The sequence below is a fragment of the Pyrus communis genome, chromosome 2 (genome assembly GCF_041283825.1).
Source record: "Pyrus communis isolate YQ-2024b chromosome 2, ASM4128382v1, whole genome shotgun sequence".
NCBI classification, from domain to species: Eukaryota; Viridiplantae; Streptophyta; class Magnoliopsida; order Rosales; family Rosaceae; genus Pyrus; species Pyrus communis.
This window is the reverse complement of record NC_142566.1, coordinates 24,234,420-24,247,623: the sequence shown is the minus strand read 5'-3', so window position 1 is coordinate 24,247,623 and position 13,204 is coordinate 24,234,420. Positions and strand designations below refer to the sequence as shown.

Genomic DNA, 13,204 nt, shown 5'->3' with positions numbered 1-13,204 from the left:
AATACCGGTTAATGAAACTTTTATATTGATTATCATACTCTCATCTTTGTTTTGCTAAACGTACTTTTAGCATTGTAGCTTACCAAACATTTACCTGATTTCTTTTGTACTATTTATTATTACAGTACAACAAAAACAGTTTGAAAAAAAGAATACAGCCCTCCGAAACTAGCCCTCGAAACGTGCGACACATTAATGGATGGGGAAGATGATTTCGACTAGGAGTTTTGGAAAGGGAATATGTGGACGATGAAGATAAGTGAAGTCCCATATGCGAAAAAGCAAGCACATGGGTTGGGAGATGTAGAACCCCCTTGGAAACATTATTGGACACAAATTTGCAATGACAAACCCCAAATGCAATGAAGAGATTATGGGAGTGGCTTCACCACTTGACCCAACTCAAGCCTTGTCGCTTCTGGTCAGACCTTCTTTTATTTTCAATTTTTTTTTTTCAAATTTAAAATCCTGTAATAACTTTTGAATGGTGATATTCACATATCTATTTTTATTTTTTACATACGCTTTTCAATTTTTAGTTGTTAGATTGATAAATTGAAGAAGAAAAATGGCCACAAGTTGTGTAGAAGGTAAAAATGAGTGAGGTAAAAATGAGTGTATGAATAGCACCATCCTACATTTTTTTGTTTATTTTTTTTGGGTATTTGATCACTTTTTAGACTTTGCTCTCCCTATATCCAATAAACACACTTTGGTCTTTTCTATTGTGTACACAATAAGCTTTTAACCTTACTAAGCCTACATGACACTATCATATTTTTATGGTGACTTTTGTCTTTTAAAAGTTGTAACATATTTGGTCACCAATGAAATCTTATCGCCTATCTATACTTATGTGTATATAAATGTGTATATAAAAAAAATTTAATATAACAATATATGAAAAGATTTGGGTTTAAGTCCACACAATGTGCATGTCATAATAATTTAATATTGAACTCGTCATTTATAAGAGTCAAACTTAATATCTTTCACTTACAAGTAAAGAGACATATCATTAGACCTTAGTACTAAATATCATACTTATGTGTATTTCTGGAGAAATAATATCGCCTAATTTTTCTCCTTTTAACATAAGCATAATTCAATGTATATAGGTATGGAGAGAGATATCACTCAATCATAGTACAAAGTATCATACTTAAGTGTATATAGATTAACGATTTTTGCACTCGAATTTTCTCTTTATGCTAGTGCTTTATTTTTAAATTTTGAATTGAATATATTAAAGAAAAATTAAAGAACATGAATAGAAGTGAAGAACAAAAGTGAAAATATAAGATTGTGAAAATTATTACCCTACACACCCATATACACATATATTATGTATTCTGTCATCAAAAAGAAAAATGATCTACTAATATATGAATGAAATGCCTTTTTTTTATTTTTTTTATTTTTTATTTTTATAAATTAAATAACAATGCTGTAGTTTGGTTGGGCTACCTACTACAGTATCTAAAGGCCCAAGATGAAGGTGTAAACCCTTAAACCCAATTTGATTAGGCTCATTACTGTTTAAGTTACAATTAGTTTGTATGGTTCTTTTCTGAGCCCAAATCTGTGTTTTCTCTTCTTAAGGAAAATATTGTTGTCTGATCTCTATCTGTGGCTAGTCTTACCATCCCACATGTTTGTTCATGTGTTAGGAGCAAAAGGAGATGCATGTAAGAGGGTTTTGCTGCAAATATCTTTTATAAAATGACTTAAAAGAAATAACTTCAGTATATCTTGTTACCAGTTGATCTTAGGTTTGATGGTCATCACGTTCTGGAAGTTCATTGCTTCAAACCACCTTTTAAAGTAGTTAGAAAGTTTTGGTTTGAATCGTATCTACGACCATGCACACAACATGATATGTACGAGAATTTTATCAAAAAAAATTTCAGTACAATTAAAAGTGAAATCATTTAATATAAGTTATATTTAAATTTGTCAAATTTTCAAGGTGAACCTTGAATTGTTCAACACTTCATAGGTGACAAGTATAGGTCTAAAGGATATTATAGATACACATATCGATATAATCACATTGTGTAGACTTAAGTTGTTTGTCAATGATCCAAATAGGTCTAATGATTGGGCAATCTTTGAGAATATGTAAGTTTATTTAATTTCTCGCAGTACGTATATGTACCCGTAGAGCCTTTTTTTTTTTATGATCTAATTGAATTAATGATTCTTGTGGTTATAAGATATTCGAAAAATAGCATCTGAGCTAAAAAAATTAGGGTTTAATCCTAGCGGTGTAGTCGGCTAAAAATTTCAGTTCAAAAATGAAATTTCTATTAAAAGTACAGGAAAAAAAATGTACTTTTTCATGTGTGCATCTTCTTCTTCATCGTCTCTCTTCTTTCTCTTTGTAATTTGTATTTTCACTCTATTCTTTCTTGTGGTGACAGAAAATAGGAAATCTCAACCACATTCCAATTTGTATTTTCACACACACACGATCTCTGAAAAATAATGAAACAATTTCAAAACGATTTATATAAACTTCTTGCCTTTGTTTCATGGTGTGCTGGAAAACGAAGAAAGCTTAATGGCTGCAGTGATGCAAGTGAACGTGGTGATTTGTACTGTTTTGTTCTCCATCATAAGCTTGTCCGTAATATTAAAAAAGGTTGGTTGCAGGTTGGAAATTTAGGAAGAAAAAGAATCAGCTATACCCACTTTCTGTTTTTGTGATGAGTAAACTGTCAATTTACTCCATAAACTTTCATCTAGTTTTCGATTTTCCCCTTCAACTTTTCTATTGGAAAATTAAGGACTCAAACTAATTTTTTTAGCCGATTTGCCCCCTACCGTTAGTTTTTCATATATTCCATCCATATTTCTGTTAAGTGAGAGACCATGTGCATAACATGTGAGGGTAGTTAAGTAATTTCACTCTTAAAAATGATTAAAAAACTGAATATAAATATAAAAAAAAACAAACTTTCCCTCTAATTCTTATCCTCAATTTTATTTTTCCATCTCATTCCTATGCATGAGAAATGACATATGATGTTATTGTCTTCATAAGTAGCTAAGTTAGTCTTTTTCTTGAAGTATGTACTACCATTTTTATTTATCTAACAAATTAATAATTTGACAAATGCTCATGGTGTTATTGTCTCAAAAGTAGTGCATTAGTATAAGAAACATGTTCATAATACTCATAAAAAAATGCTCAAGATAATTACATACTTTTCATAATGTCATAATAATCCCAATAGAATTCCACAAAATGATCCTTAAGAAGTTGGAAAACATAACACCCTCAACCTTACTCAACCATAAAAAATGAAAATAGGTTTAGGTACAAGATTCCAACCAAACAAGGAAGGCCATGGAAAGCGTAGCTGATCTCCACGTGTCATGTGCGTTTCGAGTAGAATGTTTGTACTCTTGTTTTGATAACTAAAACCTTATTTTGCTTGTGTTTGGTTAAGTGGAATGCCCATATTTTGTAATCGAGATTCTATGGGTTATATACCTTATGGATGGTAAAATCTCTTATGTTTTCCAACTTCTTAAGGATCATTTTGTGGAATTGTATTGGGATTGTTATGACATTATGAAAAGTATGTAATTATCTTGAGCAGTTTTTATGAGTATTATGAACATGTTTCTTATATTAATGCACTGCTTTGGAGACAATAACACTATGAGCATTTGTCAAATTATTAATTTGTTAGAGAAAATAAAAATGGTAGTACATGCTTCAAGAAAAAGACTAACTTAGCTAATTATGAAGACAATAACACCATATGTCATTTCTCATGCATAGGAATGAGAGGGAAAATAAAATTGACGATAGGAATTAGTGGGAAAAAATAGAGGGAAAGTTTTGTTTTGTTTTTTTTTTTTTTTTATATTTATATTCAGTTTTTTAATCATTTTTAAGAGTGAAATAACTTAACTACCCTCACATGTTGTGCACATGGTCTCACTTAATAGAAATATGGATGGAATATATGAAAATCTAACGGTAGGGGGCAAATCAGCTAAAAAAAAATTAGTTTGAGTCCTTAATTTTCCAATAAAAAAGTTTAGGATGGAAATCGAAAGCTAGGTGAAAGTTCAGGGGGTAAATCGACAGTTTACTCTTTTGTGATCCTAGTACTTTGGTTTGAACAGAAAACCCATACAAATGGTTAGGCATAGAGAGAAAGACTTGAGGAAGGTGAAGATACAAATTAGAGACAAAAGGAAGAGAGATGGGGAGAGAAGGTGAAAAGAAAGAAAAAAATGAGATAAAAATACGTTTGGGTAAATTACACTTTCATACCTCAGGTTTGGGGTCTATTTCAATTCCTTACAACATCTTTAAAACATTTCACTTTCATACCTTAACTACTATTTTATTTCAAAATAATACCTCTGTTAGATTTTTCATCCAATGGTCTGTTAAATGCTGACGTGGCTGCCACGTGGCAAAAAAAAAAAAATACATTAACAATATTATAATATTAACCCTATTTATGAAAAAAAAAATTTAAAAAACCAGAAAAACCTAAACCCATATCCCCTTCCTCGCAACCCCACATCCCACGCCCACCCCCTTACCCATCTCTTCCTTCCCGTCCGTTCGTCCCCACCCCCTTACCCATCTCTCCCACTCTTCTTCTTCCTCCACACCAACCCCAACACACTCCCTGACACCCTTTTTTCAATTCCTTCCTTTCCTCTCCCTCTCTAGGGTTTGAATTTCAAATTCCACCCGTCTCCCGCCTCTTCCCCCGCCACCCTCCGTCTCCCACCTCCACGCGTCTCCTTCCCCCAAAACCCATATCCCCCTCCACCTCTCCCACCTCAAAGCCCCCAACTTTAATCACTTCTCTGCTTTTTTTTTTTCACTGGTTTTCTTAGAAACCCCTGCAACCCAAATACCTGCAACACAATACCTGCAAACCACAACCCAAATACCTGCAATCATCGCCGAGGGGGGGAAGGCAAGTGGGTCATCGGGACAGGTTTGGTTTCTTCTTTTTCTAGGGGAAGGGATTTTGTATATATATATAGGAGTTGCAAAGAGGTGAGGGGGAAGGAAGGGGATTTGGGTTAGGTTCGGGTTTTTTTCTGGTTTTTTTTATTTTATTTTTAGAGTTAATATTATAATATTGTTAATGTATAAAAAATTATTATTTTTGCCACGTGGCAGCCATATCAACACAAATGTGGCAGCCACGTCAGCATTTAACAGACTATTTGATGGAAAATCTAACAGAGGTATTATTTTTGAAATAAAATAGTAGTTAAGGTATGAAAGTGAAATGTTTTAAAGATGTTGTAAGGAATTGAAATAGACCCCAAACCTGAGGTATGAAAGTGTAATTTACCCAATACGTTTTTATCTCTGCATTTAATTAAAATATTATTTTAGGACTAAATTTGTTAACGAACTATACCACTAAAGTTTAAATCATAATTTTTGTTAACACTGTAGCTATCTTTTGAATATCTTGTCATCACAAAAACCATTTATGATTAGGTTTTTTTTTTTTTTTTTAAATTTTATTTTAATTTTTTTATATTTATTTATTTTTTTTTTGCCGTGGATGATCGACCAGCATGGTAGGGCAGTTATTCTCACCAATAAAAGTAGTTGGTCAATTGGATAGTTGATTGGACCATCGGTTAGATATTGAATTCAATTGGGAGTTTAAGTGTCATGACTACTCATGCATGATCCACGCATGCAAGGCTAGCCACACAGAAAGAAAGTTGTGTTGCGCATTGTTGCTCACATTTTTTTCATTAGGGTTTGGATCTTAAGACTTATTCTAATATTGGAAGATAAATATATACCTCTTCTAACATATTGTACTAACTACTAATACCTCACAAGGTAGATCACTACAAGAAAAATTGATAATAATTATCAAAATTGGTTGTACAAAATGAGGTGAATAAACTCTAACGGGGTGGCTAAGGAGGCGGATTTGTTTTACCAATTTCATTAGCTTACCAAACTTTACTCTATATGTGAAACTAATGTTAGTGGTTATTGTCAATCTTTTTTTCATAGCGTGTGAAAATAAAACTATTCAAACACATAAAATTGACACATTTGCTGATCTATGTACTGTTAAAATTTCAGAGAGACGAGTCGCGGTTCACCACTAATTGCATCACCAATGTCCCCACTTAATCACTCATGCAATCAATAGGTATGAGGTGTACAATCGAAGTTTCAGAAAGACTGGCTGTGGTCAACTATTAATTGCATTGATATTGTCCTCACAATAACCACCCTACAATCAATATGTGCGGGGCTTTTATGCAAAATACCTCAATACAATTAGAATTTGAATTATTTGACATAAGTTGTGATTTATCTTGTGAAATTACTGATGTGAGACCTTTTATTTTGTTCAATTCGCGCCCCCCCTCTCACCTCACGTGGGTGGGGCACGCATAGAGCCAATTCCATGTTGATCATGTTTGTAAATGAACCCAATCATGCAGGTCAACCCACTCTGATATTATGTTAAACTTTTAGAGAGGCAGACCACGGTCACCACTAATTGTATCAATAATGTCCCTACTTAACTACCCATGCAATCCATAGGTGTGGATGGTTTTTATGCAAAAGGTCGGGACACAATTAGTTGTGGAACCACATGATATAAGTTGTTATTTATTTTTGAGATGACCGATGTGTAAATTTTTACTTCAATCAATACGTCTGGGGCTATGCCATTGTTTGGGCCTATCTTTATGAAAGGTGCGTAAAAAGTGTCACTTTTGTATGTTTAAATAACATTGCTCATAAAAAAATATACATATGTGTGTGCATATCAACCGTGACTCCAGAACCTCTGGCATCGTTTATGCAGTATGGTTTCCTTCCCTACTGAAACCCTAGCAGCTTTTTACATATATACGAGACTAACCAGAGCACACGCATATATATCTACTGTGACTAGGTAGCTTAAGATGTAAAATAGCTTTTACAGTACTGATAAATTATTCCATATGCATCCATGACAGTGAAAAGTACATCTGAATGTCCAAAATACTGTAATTCCCGACAGTGCTCTACTGGGTAAATATATACTGGTTAAAATCAAACTCTGCTTTAACATGTACATCTATATATGGTCCATATATTTATTCGTTTGCATTAATGTTTCTGCTCATTCATTTAAGACAAAACTGATCGGAAACATAACATTATTTTCTAGGTCTTTCTTTCTTTCTCTCTCTCTCTCTCGATCGTCAAAAAATACGTAGTCACGTTTAAATTTAAAAACACACACAAACATACATAGTTGGTAAATTATAAATATTTTGTTTTATTACTGCATTAAGTCGCTAAATCTCAGAAACATTTATTGTGCTAGGACCTTCACTCCAAAAACGGAAACCAAAGTTTAGTTCCTCAATCGCGCTATATATATACCCACTAATGTGCAATGATTTCTCCACCCAGAAAAATTATATACACAGAGAGAGAGAGAGAGAGAGAGAGATGGGGAGAAAACCAGCCGGTGATACAGACGGGCTAAAAAGAGGAGCATGGTGTGCTGAGGAAGATGAAGTCCTTACTGACTACGTCAAAACACATGGAGAAGGACAATGGAGACATGTTGCTAAAAAAGCTGGTTCGTATAGCGAAAGTTTTTATTTTTATTTACATAATAAACTAGTTTTCGTAGTGTTAATATACATATATAATACCATTTCATTGATTGTTACTGTATATATTTGTAGGGTTGAATCGGAGTGGGAAGAGTTGCAGACTGCGATGGTTGAATTATCTTAAACCTGGTGTTAAGAAAGGCAACATTTCTCCTGAAGAAGAAGACCTCATTATCAGATTGCACAAGCTTCTTGGAAACAGGTATGACATATTTTTGCACATTAATAGTGTGAATCCCAGGATGGTGAAGCAAAGGCTTGCAAGAGTGTTTACATGATAAGTCTTCCAGTCAATTGATTTTGGGTTAGATATTCACATTAATTATAACATGATATGAAGTAGACTATTCACGTTCTCATATGTAAGCAGACGTATTGAGAATATAAATTTCACATCAGAGCCTTGCATAAGTGATTGAATTATCCTGAACATCACTATCCATTGTTTATTGGTTTTGGGTTAAATACTCACTTTATAATATTTTTAACCAATAGCTTTTAATTTTTTTTATATAATTAAATTTGATGCAAATAGATAAAGGAGAAATTGTTGTTTGGCCCCTTGAACTCTTACTCCAGTTGAAATTGACCCCCTAAACTATTTTTTTGGTAAATTAACCCCCTGAACTATTTGAAATAAGCCAATCAACCCCTTGTCGTTAGATTATGTCTATTATTCTTTCAAATTCAAGGGGAAATTAGTTTTTTATCATCAATTCCTACATGTCACTTATAATCACCAATAAAATTATGACATGTGGACACATAAAATGTGTAATGACAATATGAAATGGTCCTTATGTAAACGCTTCGTTTCTTTATGTTTCTTACTATGCTATAAGTTTTTGAATTATTCCGTGTCCATGTGTCATTATTTTATTGGTGGTTATAGCTGACAAGTAAGAATTGATGATGAAAAGACTAATTTGGCCTTGAATTTGACAGAATAGTGGACGGAGTCTAACGGCAAGGGGTTAATTGGCTGATTTAAATAGTTTAGGGGGTTAATTTACCAAAAAATAGTTCAAGGGGTCAATTTCAACTGAGGTAATAATTTAGGGGGTCAAACCGCAATTTAAAACTAGTCCTCCAAGCTTTTGATTATATTGTGTATTTCTATGATCCAAGCACACGTACAAAATTAGTTAAAAAATAATAATGGTGGACGCATTGATATATTAGGTGGTCTCTAATAGCCGGAAGATTGCCCGGTCGAACGGACAATGAAATCAAGAACTTCTGGAATATCAGTTTGAGCAAGAGAATTCAAGAAGAAAGACCTCGACGCATAATTAATAACAAGCAAGCGCCTAATGCTGGCGATAATCATCATCAACGTGGTAATTATTGTTCTAATCCTTCCAAAGATGAAGATGATCAATCCAATCCAGTGAAATCCAATCCGGTGGCACTATCAGACATCTCAGATGATCGTGATCAGAATTCGTCGTTGAGTTTTCTAAGAGATTTCGACAGTTACATCCATGGCCTTTCACACGAGGCCGAAATGATCAATGGATTTGGAAATTATATGGTGGATGATTCGAACTTTGTTGGACATGGTGATGGAACGAAGTGTGAGGATTTAGTACTGAGGGAGGATGCAGAAGCTGCAAAGTGGAAAATTTTGGGTGCTACCAGTGATCATTTATTATTTCAACCAAACCATGAAGATGTAGACCTCCATGCAATTTCAGCTTTTCTCAATTCACAAGATGGCTATCATCAGTGGATTAATTAAGATTAATCAAACCCTTATCGCCAGTCCAATTTTGCCTACTCCATCTCGCCACAATCTCCTTCTTAATTACTTAAATAAGTTTGGTATGCATTTCAAATTCACAAAAATACGGGGAAAACGTTGTATAAAAAGGGAAGTGGATGTCATTTTTGAAGTGCCAATAACTATATATTTATTGTATACTTGATGTCCAAATAAAGGTTCATTCGTATGTAACTCAACTTCACCCTTACTAAACATCAATATCCATTATTCACTAGTACAGATGCACCAATATTAATTGTTGTTAATTGTATAATGTGTGTATTGGCGGTGACTCGTGATGATTTAAATGACAATTAACCGTAAGTAGTAAGGGATTGATTATGTGAAAAGAAGTCTTTTTCTTCAACCTTTTGCACCTCAAATTCAAATCCCCATTTTCTTTAGGGAGATGTTATTGACACTTCAAAAATCTCATTCTATACTCCTCATAAGTGTATTTTTCTTTCCTAATAAAGAAAGTTTGCAGTGTAGAATGAGATTTTTGGAGTGGTAATAACAATTCCCTTTCTTTGTTTCTTTATTGTAACTTATAAAATAGTGATATTGCCTACAATAAAAGAATTATAATCGTCATCAAATTTATGTATGTACGGTGACTCTGCCTTGGTTGGTAGAGAACTACAAAGCCATAATTTCTTGCTGAAACCAAGAAAAACCACAGATGAAGTAAATGTTGTTTTGATCCCACACATAATTTTGACATTCATTATTAATATGCTGTGATATTGATCTCCTGGGAAATATTGAACTTTGTTGTGCCTCTAATGCATTTACATCATCATTTATATGCTTTTGTGATCTTCAAACTTCAGTAAGTAATTGTATCCAACAAGCAAAATTGAAAGAAAACTTGATTTTCTGCACCATTTTTTGATACAATTAACAAGCAAGTCCTAAATCAGTTTGTGCAATTTAATAGGACATAATTCCCTTTCTGTATAGGAGGAGAGATTTTACAGTGTATCCGGAACACGAGATGGTACACCACATGTCATTATAAAGTAAAAATAATATTTGAAATAAAATTTCTCTCCACTTATATAATAACATGTGATTCATCATTCTGTATTCCGGACACAGTAAAAAATTTCTCATCTAGAAAAATGATCAAACTCTTGAATTTAATTCTTTCTCACCAACACCAAAAGTTGATGGTCGATGAATAGCTAGAGTCGATCACATGATATATATACTTCCATGCATGTGTTAATGTTGCATTATTGTTTACACACATGCAAACAAAAAGTTATGAAATTAACTACGCATGTATTAATGATTTGAAGATATTTGTAATAGTTTCGAATTTTATCCAACTCTTTAATTTTTATTAATTATAAATTATTATTTTTAAAAGGGCACCCACTCCAGTTACGGAAATACTAGAATACATTGTCTTGTGTTTCTAGCATTATTTTGAGAGAGCTTTAATGAAAAAGGTTTGGGCTAACAAATATTTAACCAAACACCATCCCAAAATGTTATTTAACCAAAATGGCTCAAAGTTTAATAAAAAATCATCAAAAACTATTGTCCATGGGTCAAACTTACAAGCAAAACCCGCTACAAATCTACACTTCCATAAATACCCTAAATGATTCGTTACAAGAGGAAATTGCAGTTCTTCGAGACCACGAACCGCGAAGAGGTTGAAGATATGTTCAGATCGAGCTTTATGATCAACTCTCGTGCCAAAAGGAGCCGCCCATGTACATAAATCAAAGCTGCTTCATGGACTGGTGCCAATTCAATTCAACGGACTACTATTATTACACCTTTTTTCTTATTTATTTTTCACGATTTTTGGTTTCTGGGTTTTATATATGAGGGATATGTACGGTCCAAAACGTGGCAATCACGTCCGCATAATTTGTATTACAAGTTCATGGATAGATTCAAGCCTGGTGGGCAAGATTGAATTTCCAGATTATATATAGGAGGGGTACTTGGATGAGTTTTTCAGACAGTTGGATGTGGATATATATTTGTATTCCTTCATCATCTGTGCGTGTGAATTACTTCAATCATATGAATTACCTTTCCTCCACAACTAGCTAGCTAATTGGTATTCTTTGAATTCTTATTATTTATTCGCTTTGGATGTTGAACATATCTTCAACCTCTTCGTGGTTCGTGGTCTCGAAGAACTGCAGTTTCCTCTTGCATGAAGAACCCACCCTTCTGGCCGGCTTTCTCGGCGCAGGTGGACATGTAAGAAACGTGGGGATTTTGTTCTCTTTGGATGTTGGCGTGCGGCACTCGGAGACAACTCTTCACCAACCTCAACCCGTAAATACCCCTAAGGGAAGAGTCAGTTCAAATCAAAGTTGAAAAAGGAAGCATTCATTAGAACAAAGTTGTCGAATCAAGTTCAAAGAAGTTTAATAGTAGAAACCGACGAAAAAGTGTTTGGATAAAAAAAAAAAGAACCAAAACATAAAATTGTTTCTAGAGAACCCAAAACATAACAGTATTATTGGAAAAAAAAAACCAAAATTCAGAAACAGTGACTTAAATTTTAGAAACAAGGAATTAAATTTCAAAAACAGTGAGTTAGATTCCAAAAACAGTGACTTACATTCTAGAGACAGTCTATTTTTTTAACCTTTGACTATTTCTTTTCTTTCATGCATTAGCTGATTATATTTAAGAAACAAAGTGCTTATTTTGCGTTGAATCCAGATACAGTGAATTTCACTATTTCTTTTCTAGCTTACATTTAAGAAACAGTGTGTATATTTCATTTAAATCTGGAAACTATGACTTAGATTCCAGAAACAATAACTTAAATTTAAAAAACTGTGACTTAGATTACTGAAATAGTGTTACTTAAAATCCAGATACAGTTTATTTTTACAGTCCAGAAACAGTGACCCGTTGTTATTATTGAATAGTATGCAGATCTCAAATTTATTATATGGAGAACCAAACGATGAACTCCACTGACGAAGAAAAATTGAAAAACAGTACCTCGAATACACTATAAATAATAACGACGATTACATTTCAACGAAATAATACAAAATATAAATTAAATAGCATGAGATCTATATTTTTGTTTCAAAGAAACAGTGACTTAAATTTCATAAACAAGGACTTAAATTCCATAAATAGTGAGTTAGATTACAGAAACAGTGAATTACATTCCAGAAACAGTCTATGTTTTTAACCTTTGACTGTTTCTTTTCTTTCATGCATTAGCTGATTATATTTAAGAAACAAAGTGCTTATTTTGCTTTGAATCCAGATACAGTGAATTTCACTATTTCTTTTCCAGCTTACATTTAAGAAACAGTGTGTATATTTCATTTAAATCCGAAAATTGTGACTTAGATTCTAGAAACAGTAACTTAAATTAAAAAAAAACTGTGACTTACATTCCAGAAACAGTGTTACTTAAAATCCAGAGACAATTTATTTTTACAGTCCATAAACAGTGACCCGTTGTTATTATTGAATAGTATGCCAATCTCAAATTTATTATCTGGAGAAACAAACGATGAACTCCACTGACGAAGAAAAATTGAAAAACAGTACCTCGAATACACTATAAATAATAACGACGATCACATTTCAACGAAATAATACAAAATATAAATTAAATAGCATGAGATCTATATTTTTGTTTCAAAGAAAAAGAAGAAGGTCTGCAAAACAACGATGAATTCCATTAACGATGAAAATCTGGAATTCAACCTTAAAAAGTTAGGAGTAAAATCGACAAATCATAATTTATTATAGTTGGACCATTTTTAGTTGGACTGCTTTAAT

At 33.1% G+C, this 13,204-nt stretch overlaps 1 protein-coding gene across 1 annotated transcript; it reads left to right on the top strand.

The window, feature by feature from the left end:
• The first annotated feature begins 7,441 nt into the window (after nt 1-7,441).
• LOC137746515 (uncharacterized) lies at nt 7,442-9,653 on the top strand. The gene is made up of 3 exons (XM_068486538.2): nt 7,442-7,613; nt 7,723-7,852; nt 8,833-9,653. The coding sequence occupies exons 1-3, from the start codon at nt 7,481-7,483 to the stop codon at nt 9,389-9,391; spliced, it is 822 nt and encodes a 273-aa protein (XP_068342639.2). The 5' UTR covers nt 7,442-7,480; the 3' UTR covers nt 9,392-9,653.
• The last annotated feature ends 3,551 nt before the right edge of the window (nt 9,654-13,204 follow it).